The 21,640-nt window shown below is 36.0% G+C and overlaps 3 protein-coding genes across 7 annotated transcripts; 2 read left to right on the top strand and 1 right to left on the bottom strand.

Moving 5' to 3' along the window:
* The first annotated feature begins 2,101 nt into the window (after positions 1-2,101).
* On the top strand, positions 2,102-10,170 carry Ranbp16 (Ran-binding protein 16). Of its 3 annotated transcripts, none has more exons than XM_076794845.1 (15): positions 2,106-2,325; positions 3,687-3,924; positions 3,998-4,164; positions 4,237-4,461; positions 4,544-5,417; positions 5,555-5,840; positions 5,933-6,077; positions 6,165-6,312; positions 6,605-6,764; positions 6,950-7,352; positions 7,646-7,808; positions 8,235-8,312; positions 8,380-8,570; positions 8,651-8,778; positions 9,100-10,170. In XM_076794845.1, exons 1-15 carry the CDS (start codon positions 2,311-2,313, stop codon positions 9,203-9,205), a joined length of 3,327 nt encoding a protein of 1,108 aa, XP_076650960.1. In that variant the 5' UTR covers positions 2,106-2,310; the 3' UTR covers positions 9,206-10,170. The 3 variants fall into 3 exon arrangements, with proteins under 3 accessions (XP_076650962.1, XP_076650960.1, XP_076650961.1); XM_076794846.1 differs by having other exon boundaries at positions 2,108-2,325; positions 7,646-7,784; XM_076794847.1 differs by lacking the exons at positions 8,235-8,312; positions 8,380-8,570; positions 8,651-8,778; positions 9,100-10,170 and adding an exon at positions 7,918-8,192 and having other exon boundaries at positions 2,102-2,325.
* Mms4 (Methyl methanesulfonate sensitivity 4) lies at positions 9,395-13,641 on the bottom strand. Its single transcript, XM_076794851.1, has 3 exons — positions 12,358-13,641; positions 12,239-12,292; positions 9,395-11,779 (listed from the first exon to the last, which is right to left on the bottom strand). The coding sequence occupies exons 1-3, from the start codon at positions 13,624-13,626 to the stop codon at positions 11,669-11,671; spliced, it is 1,434 nt and encodes a 477-aa protein (XP_076650966.1). The 5' UTR covers positions 13,627-13,641; the 3' UTR covers positions 9,395-11,668.
* Positions 13,642-14,590: 949 nt separating this feature from the next.
* Positions 14,591-21,175, top strand: Alpha-cat (catenin alpha). Of its 3 annotated transcripts, XM_076794849.1 has the most exons (9): positions 14,591-14,737; positions 15,626-15,967; positions 16,051-16,783; positions 17,247-17,273; positions 17,972-18,205; positions 18,321-18,923; positions 19,065-19,742; positions 20,033-20,207; positions 20,355-21,175. In XM_076794849.1, exons 2-8 carry the CDS (start codon positions 15,651-15,653, stop codon positions 20,195-20,197), a joined length of 2,757 nt encoding a protein of 918 aa, XP_076650964.1. In that variant the 5' UTR covers positions 14,591-14,737; positions 15,626-15,650; the 3' UTR covers positions 20,198-20,207; positions 20,355-21,175. The 3 variants fall into 3 exon arrangements, with proteins under 3 accessions (XP_076650964.1, XP_076650963.1, XP_076650965.1); XM_076794848.1 differs by having other exon boundaries at positions 20,033-21,175; XM_076794850.1 differs by lacking the exon at positions 17,247-17,273 and having other exon boundaries at positions 14,592-14,737; positions 20,033-21,175.
* Positions 21,176-21,640: the final 465 nt, after the last annotated feature.

Below are 21,640 nucleotides of genomic sequence, written 5' to 3'. Positions count from 1 at the left end.
GATATTAACATACTCCTTATAAGTACATATTCTGTTATATTACAGCTATCTATGAATGCGTATGTATACATAGGTATTATGGACGTAACATCACATATTGCTGTTCCCTACATTCTGCACAGGAATGTAGAAAAACAAAAGATTGGGGTCTTAAATGATTTGAGCCAATAAACACATTACTATACAAAATCGGAAGAGATTCCTTATGTAAAAGTCTATAACTGAGGAAGGTTACTGATATTTCTTTTGAAACTTTGCGACGAATGATGTGTCTTGAGTGTAACTCGAGCTTTACATTTATCAGAAGTAATAGTACGAGAAGAATACCTTTAAGATAACATTGTGATGATTACTGTTAATAACAACAGAAAGTTTCATGTACGAAATTGACTACATAAAAATTGAATGAAGGCTGTGGAAAAGGTATATTTGAAATACAATACCTATGCAAGAAGAGGAAGAATTTTAATAGACCAACTTATTCATCATTGTCCCTTCAATTTAAGGCTTTTGAAAATTATAGGTGCAATTGTAAGTTGTTTTAAATATACGAAGTAAATCAACGCTCAAAGTGTTCGCCAAATTATCAAAAGACAAAGGAAGTTTTTCATTTATTCGGTCTGTGTATAAACGAAATTGCTATTACAATATTAATACCGTATTAATCTTAAACGAGAAAAGCCATTACATATCGATAACAATGAAGGATTACATTGCAAGTCTAGACAACATAAAAAAAAAACATTTTTAAAAACATTTTTAAAAACATTTTTAGTTCATATATCATACCCATTTAAGTATCTTTGTTTAGAACGAGTATTGCACGGTACAGTTCCTGATAAATTTTTAAAATGATTACGATTTGCATTATTCTAGATTCAAATAAACTGTACATACATGTATGTATATAAAGGAACTATGTGAGATTATTGGTGGCGCTACTTTTAACTCGTGTATATACAAAATTACGAAATCTTACTAATATACGTTTCATATGCTTCGAATAACTATAACGTGTAATTTTTTTCTGATAAGGAATAATGCATTTTCTCATGAAAATTTTCTCATCGATAATTTAACAAAAAGTTCTTTTAAACATGTTGCTATTTTAATTAAACATTTTAAAGGCCCCAATCTGAATGTTTCAATCGCATTTTGCTATTTATTTATTATGTATTATCATGAACAATGGTATAATTTACAAAAAGACAGATGCATATTCACTAAGAAAGTACTATTCATGACAATCACCTTTATCCAGATCCATTATTTTTTCCCGTTATATATTATCATTTATTTGGAGAACGCACGCATCAAGTAATGAGAATAATGCAGTTCTATTTTAACCTTATATCCATTCAAGAACAGATAATACAAAATATTCATTGATCTAAACTCAAAGTTCAAGAAAATTCAAGAACAAACAATATTGTAAAGAGAAAATTGATTTCTAATTTAAATTATTAATTCATAAGTTATATATATACATACTCTTCCATATTTACAACATTCGACAAAATAGAACTGCCAATTAACAATTATTATTTTTACAGTAATTTACATACATGAATAAATTATATCAAGAGAATACAACAAATCTTATTCTTCATTTCTTTTTAAAAGAATCAACGCAATGTTCTTGGTTAGACAAAATTTTTATTCTAATATTAAATCGTTCAGGTATTTTAATAGAAATTTAGAAATATCTTCTTCGTTATAAAATATTTTAATTATTGTAATTTGATTTATTTTCACAACTATAGATTGCAAACATTCACGCGCTATAGTAGTGTATCTTTGTATTTATTGAAATAATTTTGATGCACGTAATTTACTAAAAGTATACATCAAAATGGATTTCAATACAATTTTTATCAGTTAACGACTAATATTTCTGATCAGTGATTGACGATAAAAAATTAATATTTACAGTATCTATACATAATTGACTCATTTCATCAGTTGATTAGATCGATTAGTTCTTCCGGGCTGTAGACATAAATTGATCGATCAAATGAAAAATTTGAATCGATTAATGCCTAATCTTTGGCTGTAATGTTGTATATGGCTGTCATCGAAATTGTCAATCGTATATATAGTGGGGACGCAGGTTGTCTTGCAGCATCGATAGATAAGCGAGGTGCAGCGAGGTGCGATTACTGTTTTTCGTGTTTTCTCTTTTTGTTATTAAAGGTGGCGTTGTCGATGCTCCCGACGTAGAAAACGTCGCTTCTACATAACATGTTGTGGCAGTCGCGATTAAAGCATGTGATCCTGCCTTCACTGTAGATAATATACGAAGCTGCGAAAATGGCGGACGAACAGGTGAGTTGCCGATCAAAATAATGTGCGAACCTTGAAACGAGACGGTGTTATATTACGACGAAGTGATTTGAAAAACGGTGTGGTAAATCGGCCGGCGGCAAATCTGTCGTGAGTTGTGCGGTATCGATGTGTTACCAAAACGTTTCGCAAACGTGAAACTTCCGAGCGCTCTCCAATGCTATTGCACTGTTTGTTGCCGGACCACAGTGATTATTATTCGGTCCTGCTGTCAATGAAAATGCAGTCACGAACTAAACGATCCCTCGGCCAACTGATTCATTGACGCTCTGTTTCGTTCTACGAGATCCTGTTGCCGTTGTGCAAAAGTTTAACCTTGTTTTCGTGAATATAGTAGTTTGTGTAGATACAGTTCCGAAGTTTCAAACAGATAATTAATGGGTGGAAATATTTAGTTCGTGGAAGTTACGTTTGACCATTATATTCGAGAAAAGTATCGTTTTCTTCGTGGCGAGCTCAAATCGACGCTACCCCTGTGAATTATCCGAAAAAATACGGCATAACCTATGTGTTACTCCGATTTTGCAACATAAACTAAGATTGTTTTCCCTGCAACTTCAGTACGCTAGATAGTTGTTTATCTAACGTTCGTTGTTAGTATTTCGAGTCGCTACGTTTCGCTTTCATTCAAAATCATCGAATGCGTCGCACGGGAATGGATTCTTGAGATATTTTCAAATCGAATTTCCCCGACCGTTTGAAAGACAGTTGTTCTACGTCTGTTATTTACAAAATAGAAACCGCGTAACCTCAAAGTATTGCGCTGGAAAAAGTCAAAGAAACAATTCGTTGTTCGTCACTGACTTATCGGTGGAAAACGCGGAACAGTGAAATAAAGAAATCACACAAACAAATAAATCGTTGAAATCACAAAAATCGAGTGTATTTCGAAAATGTAGGGACCGAGAGTATTTGTGATGTTTATCTTTCGTTTATGTTATTGTGATCGTCGTAAACGTTACTACGTATCTAGGATCTAATTTTTTCAAAGTTACATTCGGACGCACTTTTTGCTTTCTTTACACGTGCAATTTTACATTTACATTATTTCATAAGATCAAAACATATTATAACTAAATGGTATTATTTTAAAATTATGTTTACTTATTGTAATTGTGAAGGCTAATTAAAAGAAAGTATCTAGATACAATTGTGTTTCATATTCCTTAGATAAACAATACGTTTTGTTATTATATACTCTTTGTTCACGACTATGATAAAAATTGATAAGGGATTGAAATAATATTGAGAAGTGAAGCAATGGTTTCGAAAGCTTATAGACTTGAACCTAAGTGAAAATATTGAGGTATACGTTTGAAACATTAAGAATGGATGACATACAGGAAGTACGGCAGCTGGAGTTGCTCTGCAAGCAGTTGTATGAATCCCAAGATTCAACTCACCGCGCAGAGGCAGAGAAAGCACTTGTCGCATTCCAAAATGCACCGGACACACTCACAAAATGCCAGCTGCTGCTCGCAAGAGGGGACTCTGCGTACGCGCAATTGTTGGCAGCCACAACTTTGACAAAGCTGGTCTCACGTTCAGGTGGACTCAGTTTACAACAAAGGCTTGACATAAGTAAGATTGTGAATGACATCGATGAATGAAGAAGATGCAAATACACCTGCTAATACACCTAAATTTTTTTCAGGGAATTATGTGCTGAACTATTTAGCAACACAACCCAAATTACCAAACTTTGTGATACAAGCTTTGGTCACATTATTCGCCAGGATAACAAAGCTTGGCTGGCCTGATTCCGACAAAGACGAATTTGTCTTTAGAAATGTGGTCAGCGATGTGACAAAATTTCTTCAGGTTCGACAGTTCGTTTTCTTTTTGAAGTTAAACCGATTTCTTATGATTTTGCAATGTTTTCATTCTGTACAGGGTTCGGTAGAACATTATATGATAGGGGTCCAGTTACTTTCCCAATTGACCTTCGAGATGAATCAAGTAACAGACGTGGACGCGAGTAGGTCTCTCACAAAGCATAGAAAAATTGCTAGCAGCTTCAGAGACACACAACTATTTGAGATATTTAAGTTATCATGTACTTTGTTAAGTACTGCACGTGAGAACTGTAAAAATTTAGACTTTAATGATGAGGCACAGGTACGTTTATCGTACCCCTCTATGTTTATCTTTTTGAGTACCTCACTAATGGTAGTAAATCTATATTTTTCTAATTTTGCAGAATGGTCTGATCAGACAACTTTTAAAACTGGCACAGAACTGTCTAACATTTGACTTTATCGGAACGTCGGCAGACGAGAGTTCAGAGGACTACTGTGCAATTCAGATTCCACATTATTGGAAACCTATATTTTTGAATTCTACTTATTCGTTAAAACTTTTCTTCGACCTATATCATAGTTTACCTACCTCATTGTCATCGCTAGCCCTCTCATGTTTGGTCCAGATCGCATCTGTCAGAAGAAGTTTATTTTCTAATCTCGAAAGGACACAGTTTTTAACACACTTGGTAAATGGTGTGACCAATATAATACAAAATCCACGAGGTCTAAGCGATCCCGCGAACTACCATGAATTTTGTAGATTAATCTTAAGGCTAAAGAGCAATTTTCAACTGGGAGAACTGATTTTATTAGAACATTATCCGGAGGATATACAATTAATCGCTAAGTTCACAGTCCAAAGCCTGCAAATGTGGCAGTTCTCTCCGAACAGTTTGCATTACCTTTTAACTCTCTGGCAAAAGATGGTGGCGTCTTTACCTTACGTTAAATCTGGAGATCGACATCTTTTAGATGTGTACACACCGGAAGTTGTGAACGCATACATTACTTCACGATTTGACTCAGTTGCTGTAGTTGTTAGGGAACGTTTGGAGGATCCACTCGACGATTTAGGGGTGGTACATCAACAGTTGGAGCAGATATCGGTGATTGGGAGGTGTGAATATCAGAAAACGTATACCTTGTTAGTACAACTGTTCGATCAAGCTGCACGAGCATACCAAGAATTATTGACTCAAACATCATCACCAAGCCAGCAAATGGATATCACTATAAGGGAGGGCCAACTGACATGGCTTGTATACATTATAGGTAAACTATTATTTTCAAAATTATTTTTTCACGGTTTCAAGCTTATTTTGGACTCAAGTTCAAGTCGGCCTTAACAACAAATATTTGTGCAACGAGTGAAACAAATACATATAATAATGTAACGTTTACTCATTCAGGTGGTGTCATTGGTGGGAAAGTAACATTTAATAATAACGAAGAGTATGACGCAGTGGATAGCGAACTGGTCTGCAGAGTACTTCAATTAATGAATTTGACCGATTCGCGACTTGCGCAAGGTGGCTGTGAAAAATTGGAGCTAGCGATGTTGAGCTTCTTCGAGCAGTTTCGTAAAATATATGTAGGCGAGCAAGTTCAAAAGAATCCTAAAGTTTACAGAAGACTTTCGGATGTTCTGGGAGTGAACGATGAATCTATGACGCTCGGTATTCTCATTCGAAAAATGTAAGTGGAACTCGACCGGTCATTAGACCTGCTGCAGTAGGTTTAGGGTCAAAGAAATGTTTTTGATTCATTTATTGGTATTCCATTTGCAGTATAACAAATTTGAAGTACTGGGGCCGTAGCGAGCAGATCATCTCGAAAACGTTAAAGTTGTTGAACGATCTATCCGTGGGTTTTAGCTGCGTTCGAAAACTTGTAAAATTAGAGGAAGTACAATTTATGCTCAACAATCACACAGTACGTATTAGATGTCTATGCGCAGTGTTGCTACCTGAAAAGCGTGTAAGGGGAGAGAACATTAATCACGTTTCCTTTAACAAATAGGGAGAGCACTTTCCATTTCTGGGAAACAATGTTCCTGTATCGGAAATGCGTTGTAGATCAATGTTTTACACATCCTTGGGTAGATTGTTAATGGTAGATTTAGGAGAAGATGAGGAAAGGTTTCACACTTTCATGCTACCCTTAACAGGTGCGCCGATTATTTCATACACAGGATGTCCCGCATACCGTGAACGGTATGCGTCCGAAAAGTGGGTGAAAAAGGGTCCGCGAGCTTTAGTATATAAAAGAAGTAGTCGCTGAATTTTCAAACTCGAAAACGAAGTGACAAATGAAAAAATTGTATTCTTTCTCTTCGACTAACTTTTGCGCGTAGAATTACTTCCCAATCGATTATCCACGGTATGCGGGACACCCTGTATAAAATGCGATGTGTTTATAAATTAACTTGATCTCTGCGTTTGTGTTGTACTTGTAACTAGGTGCATTGGAAAGTTTGGGACAATTGATGGGTGCCGCGGATCCTTCACTTTTTGCAGCAGAGGAAGCGAAAAAGGCTTTGATCGGTTTAGCGAGAGATTTAAGAGGCTTAGCTTATGCATTTAACACGAAAACATCGTACATGATGCTTTGGGATTGGATGTATCCTTTTTCTTTGATAAAACGTAACTCGTAAAATATTTGGTCAGTGCAAAATTTCGTGCCCGATTTCGTATTAAAGTACAAGGAATCGGGCACGAACTTTTGCACTGACCTAATACATATCTAACAACCAAATATCTTCGATATATATATATCTATATATATTTATCTTAATTTACACGTAGATATCCAAATTACACACCAATTTTATTACATGCTGTAGAATTATGGCATTACGAACCACAAGTCACAACACCCGTCCTAAAATTGTTTGCTGAATTAGCACAAAATAGAAGTCAACGATTACAGTTCGACGCATCTTCTCCAAATGGAATCTTATTATTTCGCGAAGCTAGTAAAGTGATATGTAGTTACGGTAATCGTATATTGAATGTTGACGTTCCAAAGGAACAAATATACCCCTTAAAACTGAAGGGGATAAGTATATGCTTCAGTATGCTGAAAGCAGCTTTGTGCGGGAATTATGTGAATTTCGGAGCGTTCAGATTGTATGGCGACGAGGCGTTGGATAATGCGCTTAACACATTTATCAAACTACTTCTTAGTATACCACAGAGTGATTTACTGGTATGCATTTCATTCAAAGAAATTCTGCGAGTGGTAGTGGTGTGCGAGAGCCCAAAAATGCTGGGTATTCAATGATCGAGACGGATCGGGAAAGCATCGAGTCGAGACTAGTCGGGTTTTAAAAAATTCCGGGATCCTCGAATATTCTTGGGAATCCCGAAATTTTCGAAACCCCGTCCCGATCCCAAATAAAATTCTGGACCAGTCCCGACGTGACCCGACCTTTTCGGGTTCTCGCATACCTCCAGCGAATGGAAGCTCGAAATTTAATGTAATCGTATTGTATTTCACAGCATTATCCAAAGTTGTCAGCAACGTACTATCTGTTACTTGAGTACTTGGCACAGGATCATATGGTATTTCTCTCCACCTTGGAACCCAGAGTTTTTTTGTACATTCTATCAAGCATCAGCGAAGGCCTTACAGCACTAGGTGCGCAAATTGACTATTATACAGGTCTGTGTGGCTGATTCTACCGTCTAATCAATCTCTTATCCTCTATACCCCGTGTTAAAACGTTCCGAAACCAGTTTCAAATGAAAATTGAATCTGTATGATTTTACAGGTAATAAGAGGATTGGAGTTTGTATAATCTAGACTCTATTTGCCACGACTGTAATGTATCGCTTCCTTTTCATTTTGAATTTTTGTGATTTTGATACTGTATCGTATTGAAAACACACGTTTTGTTTTACAAAAGTTCACTAGCATAAGGGTCTAGCACACATAGTCAGCCGCACAGCTGGCATCATATCATTAACGAATGTTTTGTAGACATTAGTGTTTGAATAATTAATCTATTCATTGTTTGCTTCATTATTAGATTTCTATATCCAGTATCATAGAAATTATTGTAGTAACAGCGACAATATCTTATTGCAGATACAATGATTTCTACTGGCAGCTGCTCGACACTCGATCACATTGTGACATATTTATTCAAACATCTTTATCCAAAAGGTATCATATATTTGGTAGTTACGTTGTGCATAAATTCATGCGTGCAACACGTGTCTTTTTTTCACAGGAAACTATGCCAGGAGGAAAAATGCTGTAGTCCCTGGTGGCGGAGATTTGTTTCTACAAGTTCTGAAACAACATCCTGAAATCCTTCAACAAATATTAAGTACAGTTTTAAATGTAATAATGTTTGAGGATTGTAGGAATCAATGGAGTATGTCACGTCCCCTTTTGGTACTGATTCTCTTAAATGAGGAGGTGAGCATAAATCGCTAGCCGTTAACTTTATAGTGAAATCGTCTAGCAATCGAATTGATAAAAAATGTTTACTGTTTTAGTATTTTAATCAGTTACGAGAAAATATTATTAGAAGTCAGCCGGTCGATAAGCAGGCAACAATGGCGCAGTGGTTTGAAAATTTAATGGAGGGAATCGAAAGGAATCTACTTACAAGAAATAGAGACAGGTAAGAATGATTAAAGATAGTGGTAATGGTGTTCGTATACGCGAAAGATCGATCCCCTTAACACTAGGTTTACGGAACGCATTCTAATATTTTTAATTTACGATTATTGTAAAGATGCATCCATGAGGAATTAATCAAGAAATTTATTTCTTTGGGTACATATTATAAAGAAATGACTATAAATTTGGATAGACACATTCTCGTTCTGTTTATAAAGTAGTGTAAAATAGTCATTTTTAGTGCTCCGTAAACCCAGTGTTAATGTGTAAGTAAGAGTGAGGAGGATGTTTAAATCTATACATGTATATTTCTTTATTCTAGGTTTACACAAAATTTGTCGTTGCTTATAAAAGATATAAATGATACCATGAAAGGACCTTACTCGTCTGCGTATGTTACCAATGATAATATGATGACATTGCAGTGATACCGCTCTCTTGCTACTAGATTCTCCTAGGTTCTTGCCTGCCAAAATGCTTGAATGTGTGTGCGAGTGAAATTATAAATTATGGTGGATTTAAAATTATGGTTTAGATGAGTATAAAGATAACAAATTAAATACCGTTGTTTTATAAAACCACTATTGTTTGGCTTCCTATTCTCTTGTGAGTTTACATTGTTTTTTTTTTTTCATTTTTTCGCACCCCAAAACCGTTTCTGAGCCGTTTAGACGAAACTCATGCTTCATTTCTTTAAACATATTTTCATATAGTTTTTTACTTTTGAAATTAACTTTAAAACGCTCTCGATCCTAGAATAATATTTTAATAATATTTGCCAACAAACAAAAATGAATTGTCTTTATTACCTTTGTACTCCTACTGCTTTAATGTAACATTATAATGAAATATTGATATTTGTGCACACATATTATCTATAAACATTTTGCAGGCAAAATTCACTGGGCTGTCATTCACAGATAGATTTGTACATCTATCAGCATGAATTTATTTTTGACTTCCAGTGTTAAATTTCAAATCTAACGTACATTGTTCATTGCATTAAAAATTTACAGTTTAGAATAGGAAGCCAATTGTATGGATTGCAATCATATATCTTGTTCCATATTAATTTTACATGCAGCCGACTTCCATTTATTTAAATATATTTGTTATTTAAATATTTTTTTACTGCAAGATATGGGTCACTGTTTTAAGAACAACAGTGATATTCAAAAGTAATGAATCAGCATCGAAAAGATATGAAAAATCTATCATTGATATCATTTAATAGTGCATTCTTTAGTGTTGATACATTCAACATCTTTAAACTGATAATGCAAAATTTCGCTTTCAAATCTATTTCGTTACTATTACAATCACCATGAAATTCTACTTGTCATTAATAATATTTTATGAAAACAAAGTTGGTATTAAACATATGTTGCAGAAAGTTGTTAAAAGTCTTCTAACTGTTAACATGTACATTCTGGTATCACCTTACGTGATGCACTTTTCTGTAAGCATTTTTAGCATTAAAATCTTTTGCACACCTGTAAAATATGAACTGTCAAATATTTTTAATAAATTAGTTTTCTGTATTAAGATTACGTATCATGTATATTGTTAGTGAAAAAAAAATTGATGAATTTCAATAATAAACATTTTCATTACATAAAAACAAAGAATCATTTTATCAGTGAACGTAAAAGTCATGCTAAACGTAATTTCATGTTACCTACTCTTATCTAATTCCTTTTCGTCTGTGTTGTTTATTTAATCTTTCTCTTTTTTATATATGCATGTTAACAGTAGAAGACTAGCAATATTTTTATTAACATTACATTTTATCCTGTAAACGAAAGTATTTGAAAATTTATTGTGAGTTTTGAAATTTCAAAACAGTCTTTAAAATATTTCTCGAACGAAAAAGCTATAATAAATTCATTTTTTTACAGCCTTTTGTACTGCTGACTATATTATTTAATGATCGGGGAAAATCGTCGAGAAAATATTCAGTATGATTAGTTCCTTGAACACACTTATCCTTAGCATAAACATAATTCTTATCAAATCTTCTTGAAACATCATTGCGCCGATTGTGAAACTGAGATGTTACATTACAGTTTGTTCTGTTCCCTTTTAATGCTATTTTAGCAGTGATAAAGATATGTGTGAGAAGTGCGTGCAAGAAACTCATGCGAGAGATCTGTATAATGTTAATCCTTATACAGTTATTAATTTAGTAGAAGTTACATTGAATAATTACAAGATATCTTCTTTTAGGTTGCATCAAATCATTTATATATTTTTTACTGTAAGATAGTAGAAAGCAGCTGTTACGAAGCGGCTAACATTTTTTTTTATAACAAACTTTTAGACATTTTACGTTTAATAAATACTTGTACAAAATGTTAGAAAACTATTTTTATTAAACCGTGTGTGTGTCTCAGTTAAATACCTACTGTAAACAAATGCATTGTATATACATTTAATATAGTAAAAATGTTACATTTCATATTGTACACGATGTTCAAAAATATCTAGCGCAGAATTAGACTAATTAACGATGACACCATATCCACCAACGAGATATATTAATTTTCATTTTGCATATGTTTTTCCATTCAGTCGAATTATGCGCTAGGTTTTTAAAATAATTAGTATATATATATAAAACATGATTAAAGCTTTTATATAATCTTAATGTCATTTGTTGTGTAACATACAAATATGAACAAAATTACCTACATTTTTTAATATCTCTGGAATGAGCAGAAAGTTATATAAAATATATGTGTATATTACAGTTTCTTACGTTTGGTTATTTATATTACTTTAACAATATATAGAAGAGTAGGATAAACAGGAACGGTAGAATTCATTCGTTTAGCATAACATTGTTATATAACATCAACGATTGTTATATGACATTTCGTATAGAAACACACTTAACTTAATAAAGTTTCACCATCTTCAGATGTGAACATTATATACACTTTTTTGCTTAATTCGGGACCTACTTTTCGTGATGTTGTGAGAGGCCCGACCGCTCTTCTTATCTGTAAAACATCAGACGTATACTTGTGAAATTTAAATCCAAATATCCTAATAAAATACTTAATTTTTATAAGTTTTAAACGTATTTATATAATTTTCTCCATGCCTGATGACTTTAAATGTAACATACATGCAGCAATCCATATCAATATTCTCACATATTTTAGAACAGAATAACTTCTTTAACACTAGGTTTACGGAGCATTTAAAGTTTTTACATAAGAAATAAGTTTCTTGAATAATTTCTCATGGATGCATCGTTACAACTCAATAATCGTAAATTAAAATTCATTCATCATTTTGACGCGTCCTGTAAACCTAGCGTTAAAATTGGACCAAAATACTTAAATTTTTATCTGAAAAAGATAAAGTTGTTTGGTCCAATTGGAGAAAAATTATTCTGTTTTATGCGTCCGAATATTAATTAGTGCATTAAAAGACAGCTGAAACTTATATCTTACTGGAATATCCTTCAGCAGGTTCATTCCTTCTGTTTGCGTGCAATTATTGTAGGCCTGAAATCAAACAGAATATAGCAAAATTATACTCATTAACTCACGCTTAAACGCGTAATGCTTACTTCCATCAAATCTGCGGGACACCGATATACGGAGCATATTGCTTCCGCGATTTCGAGACTACTCAAATTAAATTGACAAAGTTGTTGTTGCCATAATCTCTTCAGACCATTCCCATCTTTATCCACACGCACGGAATTTCTATTATCTCCCATTACGTACCAATCAAATTTGCTCGTTAAACTTTCATTCTTCTCTGCCTTAAATGGAATCTCTGCTATAGCTTTGGTACATTGGTATACCATTAATGACAACTCCTCAGATGTATTTATCAATCTACTGCTACACTTGGTAATCACTTGAATCTCATTCAGACAAGATTCAAGCTGTTGTTTTGAAATTTCTGGATAATTATTGAACTCGCAGCTGTTTTTACTTTTAGTTTTCTGTGTTTTTTCTCCATTTTTACCTGAGTTCTTTGATTTTTTTCTATATGCAAAATAATCTCCTATACCGTAGATAACTAACATCATATTGTAATTTGGTAGAGTGGCTTTGATACTGGATATAGTTGTACAAAAGCTGCCATCTGCTACTTTTCTTACCCCCTCATCCCAGTTCCATATAATCAATATTTGTTTAACATTTTCCGTATCTGTTACTGTACGTATTTCATTCGCTTCATTGACATAACTATTTTCAATACTTCTTTTCCATGTAATGCTGTTTGGAATTAATTCTTCCCTAATACTGTACCTCACGCTAGCATCCAATAATGTAGTTATAATTTCATTTTTACAGCTGAACTGCTCAATACCTTCGTCTAAAACAACTTCCATAAATTTCATGCATTCCCCTGGTTTAATATTTTTGGAATTTTTCGATGCGATCGCTTTCAGTGCCCTATCTCTAGCTAATTGTTCCTGCCTTTTCAATCTTTCCTCTGTTAGTTGACTCTTAGGTTTCTTTTTGTTAGCTTTGTTAACTTGTGTTGCTTTTATTCCTCTGTCTTCTCCAATGATCTCTAGAGCAGGTTCAGGCGAATCAGATGTCCTACGAGAGGATGCTTGAACATTTCGTCGTTTTGACTGGATGTTCGCTGTACCTGCAGACAATGTTGGCGAGCAGAATCTATTTGATTTGAAGGGACTAACGTTAGGCACATCATTCTTATAGGAATTATCATCTGCTTCAGACAGTTCTACATCTGCATCATGGTAAAAATGTACTTCAGGAAATTGGAAGTCGTCCTCGCCGATATTCGCGACTTTATCATTCGGAATAGAAGTAATAGATATGTCCGAATCACTGAGCACGACGACTTCTCCCATTTTATTAAAATAATTTAGCAACCAAAATTTACATTAACAGATAATGGTGTCATGTATGATAAAGAATTAAAGAGAACAGATTTTTAAAGATACTTTAGCCACAAGTGATCGTATTCATCTGACCAGACTTTTAAAAAGAAAATAGTTCTTCCTGTTATCTTCTTATTCCATGCATTTCGATTCTCTGTAAAGAAAACATTCTCATTTGAATCAAAAGCATCCATCTTTGAAATTTTAATGCATAGAGAATAGAATTTATAGAGTCAAATCCATATATCGCATACACAATGAATGTAGTAATAAAATATTCCAAGTAATATATATTTCAATCATTAGCTGTGCACAAGCATAAGCATATATAAAACGAAATATTAAAATGTTCAAAATAATTCATTTAAAACTTTAAAGAAATCTACTTGAGGGCGCAGATAAGCATTTTTATCCTGGTGATAAAGGAGCGAAAAAGCGAGCAGAAAATAGAATTTTCCAAAACTGTTTCTTCATAGATTGCGAATATTTCTCCCAGTATAACATCTCTATTAATATCAGTGTTGCATAAACATTATGATCAGTGTAACAAAGTCGAAGAAATTCGATGAAATTAGGGGATAGAAATTCAAAAAATTCAATTACACAGTGATATGTAAGATAGCCACGTCCACATCGTGGCGTTGCTGTTCGCGTCTTAGGTTCTCCGCAAGCACAGATGGTAATGCTGTTTTCCACAGCGCTATACAGAAGCGAATGCAGGCTCAATAACTATTGTTTTCAACGGTGCATCCGATACACTGTATCGTATACCGTGCCGGAATCGTCCAGAATCGTCCGCGAGCATCGCTGGCTGTAACATTCGTGCTCCGAGTTTCGGGCGTAGACCGGTTTCGATTGGCTATCGTTAACTTTTCAACTGTGGCGGAAATCATGACGTCATGAATGAAGTGTCGATGACTAACGGATGATACATCAGAATGATACGGGATTGTGTACACGCTAAAGTGCTTGGTTTTTAATGTGACTGATTCCGTGGGCAAGCATTCTAGAGATAGCTTCTAGAAATAGTACTTGGGTTTTCGTCGCGAATCTATAGGTTCGAAGCCATGGTCTTGTGAAGGTAAGAATCTGTTGTTTCCTCCTGCCGATAGGTTTCCTCGTATGCAAGTGTCAAAGTCAAAACTCGAGAAACCCAACGGAGCATTCCCCGAAACTTCATGTCCCCTAAACGCATGCACCACGGACGATATCGGGATCACGCCTTTTTAGTGAGTTTCGCGAGTGAACGATAAATACTGTTAATTCTATAAAGAATAAATCATCGTAGTGTTATTAGAGGGCTGTGGCTGTTTATGCAAGCGCGGAAACCAATTGAACAAAAATGGGTTCGCCGCACCGAGGCTTTTATCAGAGTTGAAACTAGATAAGAGCCTTGTCTATCTCCATTGCAGGGTTAAGCTTCATCTTTTGGGACCCAAAATTTTGCACTTTTTTCACACGGTCCTGTAGATTTTAACGAGAAAACTCCAAAAATGTAAGTTTTAAAGTGCGGAGTTCACTCGTTCAAAAGTTATACGCCTGTAAACTTGAGTGATTTCAAGCGTTTTTGACAGGTAAGGGCGCCGCCATATTGGTATGTACTCAGCGTCGCGCATCGTCTAATTAGCAGAGCCACTAGGTGGCACCTCAGGTACGCCTGTCATGTCGATAACATAGATTTGCAAGCGTAGTCGGGCCGGCTCTCTCCACCCCTTCACGAACCTAACCTTAACCTTTCGGCGACTCCGCTCATTGGACAATGTCGGAATATATACAAATATGGCGGCGCAGTAGTTACGAAATTCTGATCTGTATTCTATGTCTTGGCAAAAAAACCATTAACGGAATAATGTACATGAAAAATACGTTGGAAAAATAAATTTAATTGTCTGTACTACATTGAAAGGCACAGTTAATTTCACAACCATTGAAAGCATGTACATATTCTGTAGATTCATTCTGCTTTCAGAGTTAACTCGTATAATGCAACAAAGATGTCAGATCATTTTGGTCCAATCACTCTAAAATGGGATCCCAAGAATTTGGAAATTCGTACAATGTCTGTAGAGAAGACATTGGAGCCCTTGGTTTTACAAGTTACCACGCTTGTGAACACAAAGGGTCCCAGCAAGAAGAAAAAAGGAAAGTCAAAGAGAGCTAGTGCTCTCGTAGGAACTGTGGAAAAGGCGACTAGTAATTTCATCGAGAAAGGTGAACAAATCGCTTATGAGAACCCGGATATCACTGCTGAGATGTTAAGTGCTGTCGAAGAAGTCAAGAAGACTGGTGCAGCAATGAGCATTGCTGCTAGGTATTATTTCCATTATTTTTCTTCATTCCTATAGCATATACACATTTGTACGTATATATTCATATTGTTGCAAACCTGAACAGGGAATTCTCCGAAGATCCTTGCTCCTCGTTGAAGAGAGGCAACATGGTCCGTGCTGCAAGAAACCTTTTATCTGCAGTGACCCGTCTACTTATTCTAGCGGATATGGTAGACGTGCACTTGTTGCTGAAATCATTACACGTGGTGGAGGATGATTTACAGAAGCTGAAGAATGCGTCCTCGCAAGGAGAACTGTTAGAGAACATCAAACAATTTGGAAGAAATGCATCAGAGCTAATGAACCAAGCAGCCAAGCGTCAGCAAGAGCTGAAAGATCCTCAGTTGAGAGATGACTTAGCTGCAGCCAGAGCTGTGCTTAAGAAGCACTCCACTATGCTTCTCACTGCCTCTAAAGTTTACGTTCGACATCCCGAACTAGCCGCGGCGAAAGCGAATCGCGATTACGTTCTGAAGCAAGTATGCGAAGCTGTGAATACCATCAACGATGTCGCACAAGGAAAGACTCCTCTTGATAGTCAACATCCTTACGAAGGACCCGGCGAACTAGCTGCCGCGTTAGACGACTTTGACGAGAGAATGGTCATGTCTCCGCTAGCGTACAACGAAGTACGTACGAGACCCAGTCTCGAGGAAAGACTGGAGAGCATTATCAGCGGTGCTGCACTGATGGCAGACTCCTCGTGTACCAGAGATGAACGTAGAGAACGCATCGTTGCTGAATGTAACGCGGTTAGGCAAGCCTTGCAAGATTTGCTCAGTGAATATATGAATAATGTAAGTATTCCGGGAATTCTTTTAATAATTCATACAAGAATGGAATGATTGTTAGAGGTTTTTCGAGAACCCGAAAATATCGGGACTGGCAATGAAGACATTATTCGGGACAATTAATTCTGTCGAGAATTTTTTTCGGGATTGGAACTAGTTCTCGAATATTTGAGAATTCCGAAATTTTTGAGAGGCCGTCCCGATCCCGTGTAATTTCTTCATTACCCGATCCAACATTTTCGGTTTCTGGCACAGCTCTACTCGACCATATGTATACAAGCTATTCACACATAGAACAGACTGGTTGTTTATTTTAATTTCTCTATGATTTTTCTTGATTTGTCATTCGTGAGATACATTCTTGTATACTCTAGATTTCGCAGTTGTATTTACAAACTTGCTTAAAATGATTTATCTGTATTTTAATATGTTCATTCTACTCATTTGTTCTTTATTTTGATGACTGCAGTTACAGCTCGCTCGGGGTGGGAAACGGGTAAATATGAAAACCTTGTGTTCTGGCACTCTCCTTGCATACAATCTATAAATCAAGCAAAAAACATTAATTGCTGAACACTGTACTAGCTCTCACATACAATAATGCTCCTACTCTCCTGCAATGTCTTACAAAAAGCACTAATTTAATCGTTCCTAACAGTGAAGTGCCTATAAATTTTTAAAATGAACCGTTATTTGCACAACTGTAAATATTACATACTTCCACGATATATAATATAGTTTCCAGTTGATAGAAATGAAGAAGTATAATAGAGTAGACACATAGTGCATATTGCAGATGTAACTTGAGACTTATTGAATTTAGACAGACTGTAGCTAGCCATTGCAATTGAAGTAAACATGTAGTTCGAACTGATTTCAAGTCAATCATAAATTCCAAACACATTTATTTACTTGTTACTATAACGATATTATTTTATTATGTGAGACTTTGCATCAACTATACGATTTCACGCATTCTTTTTTAAATTTGCTTGTGTACATAGCTTCTTTCCTAATGATTTGATACTAAACGAATTGAGAAGTATTTTTGATTAAACATACTAAATAATGTAATCTCTGATAATGTGCACTCTAATAATCAACTAGTAAAACAATAGCATAGATTTTATTTGAATGCCCGCATTGCGCTAATCTCCGTGCATTGTTCATTATAATTCAAATATAATTTAACAGATGGGCGTCAAGGAGCAATCCGAAGGCTTGGAGAGGGCAATTGACCACATGTGCAGGAAAACACGGGATCTTCGTAGACAATTAAGAAAGGCCGTAGTAGACCACGTATCGGACAGCTTTTTGGAAACAAGCGTGCCCTTGCTGGTTCTGATCGAAGCTGCGAGGAATGGTCGTGACAAAGAAGTGGAGGAATACGCGCTTGTTTTCACAGAACATGCGAATAAATTAGTAGAGGTAAACGTTTTACTCAGCAATCAATATTCTTGCGTATTTCTAAATATTACACATTATGTGAATCTGCATAATCAACTTCTGATGTAATTGATTAACTTTTCATTCATGCAATCAGGTCGCCAATCTGGTGTGCAGTATGTCCGGCAACGAGGACGGCGTAAAGATGGTACGCTATGCCGCAGCACAAATTGGTAACTTGTGCCCTCAAGTAATTAACGCGGCCAGGGTATTGGCGGCTCGTAACAGGTCGAAAGTAGCTCAGGACAACATGGAAGTATTCCGGCAGGCGTGGGAGAATCAAGTGAGAGTATTAACGGAAGCGGTCGATGATATTACCACCATCGATGATTTCTTGGCCGTGTCCGAGAATCATATCCTAGAGGACGTGAACAAATGCGTGCTGGCATTGCAAGAAGGCGATGCTGACACCTTAGATAGAACTGCGGGCGCGATCCGCGGCCGATCGGCCAGGGTCTGTAACGTTGTCCAGGCCGAGATGGACAACTACGAGCCCTGTATCTATACCAAACGAGTTTTAGAAGCTGTGAAAGTTCTGAGGGAACAAGTAATGCCGAAATTCGCGCAGCGAGTAGAAGTCGCGGTAGATGCTTTGGGTAGTAATCCTGCTAAAGAGGTGGATGAGAATGACTTTATAGACGCTTCAAGATTAGTTTACGACGGAGTCCGTGAAATTAGACGTGCTGTATTGATGAATAGAGTAAGTACACCTCGTAAATTTTTCTATCAGTGCATAAAGTCCGCGGTCTATTTAATTCCTAAATTCATTGAAATCGGAGGATAGGTAGCTGATCAGCAGTTTCACTCGCCCGTGTAACCCTAGCCTTAATTTTTCTTTCAGGCGGACGAAGATTTGGATCCCGAGGACGTCGAGCTCGACGAACACTATACATTAGAAACCCGTAGTAAATCGAGCGCTCAAACCGGCGAGCACGGCGTCGACGAGTATCCAGAAATCAGTGGCATAACAACTGCGCGCGAAGCCATGCGCAAGATGCCGGAGGAAGATAAGCAGAAGATCTTGCAACAGGTGGAGTTCTTTAAGAGCGAGAAGTTGAAGTTCGATAAAGAGGTTGCCAAATGGGACGATGCTGGCAACGATATCATCGTCCTGGCGAAGCACATGTGCATGATCATGATGGAGATGACGGACTTCACCAGAGGTCGTGGACCTCTGAAGACTACCATGGACGTGATCAACGCGGCCAAAAAGATTTCCGAAGCCGGAACGAAATTAGATAAATTAACTAGGCAAATTGCGGATCAATGCCCGGAGAGTTCTACCAAGAAGGACCTCCTGGCGTATCTGCAGCGTATAGCATTGTATTGTCATCAAATGAATATAACTAGTAAAGTTAAAGCGGATGTACAAAACATTAGCGGGGAATTGATCGTGTCTGGACTGGATAGCGCGACTTCTCTCATCCAGGCAGCAAAGAACTTGATGAACGCGGTGGTTCTTACTGTTAAGGCTTCGTATGTTGCATCAACAAAGTATCCTCGACAATCTACAGTAACTGTGAGTATCGTTGATATATCTGTTGTGGGCGGGCAAAAGAGTCTAACGCAAATTTTGGTAATAAAAATGTAAATCTTAAATACTTTTTCGCTCGTCCACTGGAGATATTACAATTAGTAGCATTGTATTATTATACACGGTAGATTTTCGCCATACAACTAACATTAATACTCAAACTTGTTTCCTAACTAACAATTGGATTGCACAGTATGTGAGTATTTATGTAGCTATGCAGGGCATCGATCGTTTGCATTTTCCATTAATCGTTGATTGATTTTCTGTTTGTTTAGTCACCGATCGTTGTGTGGAAAATGAAAGCGCCGGAGAAGAAACCGCTGGTACGACCCGAGAGACCAGAAGAAGTTAGAGCCAAAGTACGTAAGGGTTCGCAGAAAAAAGTGCAAAATCCGATACATGCACTCTCAGAATTTCAGAGCCCTACGGAAAGCGTTTGAACGCTCATGTGTAAGTAGTTTAATAAAAATAAAATCTATAGGCAGCATCACCTTTGGGGAGCGATTCGAGCAAGATGTTTTATTTTCTACTGAATACAACGTTCAAAGACTTAATATCTGCGTTTATTAACGATTTCTTGTGTATCGTGAAACACAGACACTCTTTCTGCTGAAACAGAAGAAGAAAAACAGGTGTGGCGTTAAGCTGAGACCGAGCATCTCTGGGTGTAATGCGAACAGCGGGTCCCCGGAGATGCAACATCTTGGGTCAGAAGGCGAGAGAAGGGGCTTGGGAGAGTCCCGGGGGAGGAGGTTTTCTGGATATTGCCGGACCTTCTGACCGGTCGAGTCCCACACTACCCGGCCGACTATCATCGTTAGGCCGGGTGTGCGTAACTGCATTCCTCCTCCCCTTAACATAAAAAAAGACACTCTTTCTGCAAAACGATATCTCGTAGAAAGTTAAGAGACGGAATTAATTGTTACTAACATATTTTAAATATCATCAGTGTACAATCATATTATAGCATATTGACATAGTTTTAATACCTGGTAGTAAAGGAACAATTGAGAGAGATTTTAAATGATAATATATAAAGAAGAATTCATTTCACGTTTGAAATTGTGATAGAAATGGAAAATATACCGAACAGAAATATATTATGAAACTATTTGAAAATAAAATATCTTGCGTAAAGTGAATGTTAATATTCTTTGTAATTATTGATTGATAAACGTTTAGAAAAGCAAGACCATGTCAATTTTCAGATGGAACTTAATTAGATCTCAAAAAATGAATCTCTTTTTGTAGAATATATATGAAATTTAGATTGGAATTATCATACATACAGACTAATAAGTGTCAACTATATTTCATAGGATATAAGAGTGTTTTATGATTTGATGATACACCGTTTGATAATATTCATATTGATTAGAACCCGTTGTAATCTCTACGAAGTACATATGGATATTTAAGTAAATTATACCTTACTTAAATGAGACGTTTACAATGTTTTACTACTCTCAAATATCGATAATAATTACGAATATATTTTTTTGTAAGTGAAGACTTCAATCCAAAATTAGACTCTAATATATTAATTAATAATCGACAATATCAATTAAGTATCGAAGGGATGCCAATTTTTTCATTATCATGTGTACAATTGATATACAAATATAAATTTTTTATTATATACATCAATTTTTATTGGATTTTTACTAAATAATATTGAACGATGAGTGATGTATGTATATTTAAGTATGTGTGCACGATCGGAATACGCGAACGGAAATGTTGCAAACAAATTTGATTTTTCTGACTTTATTATACATATCCAAGAGACGAACACCTCTTAGCGACAGGGTGACTATCTTTTGGAGAATTTAAATGTCTTTAAACGAAAGGTTACTGCTTCAAGTAATTTTAACAATAATTAT

The sequence above is a fragment of the Halictus rubicundus genome, chromosome 10 (assembly GCF_050948215.1).
Source record: "Halictus rubicundus isolate RS-2024b chromosome 10, iyHalRubi1_principal, whole genome shotgun sequence".
In the NCBI taxonomy this organism is placed as follows: Eukaryota; Metazoa; Arthropoda; class Insecta; order Hymenoptera; family Halictidae; genus Halictus; species Halictus rubicundus.
This window is presented reverse-complemented; position numbering and strand designations above follow the sequence as displayed.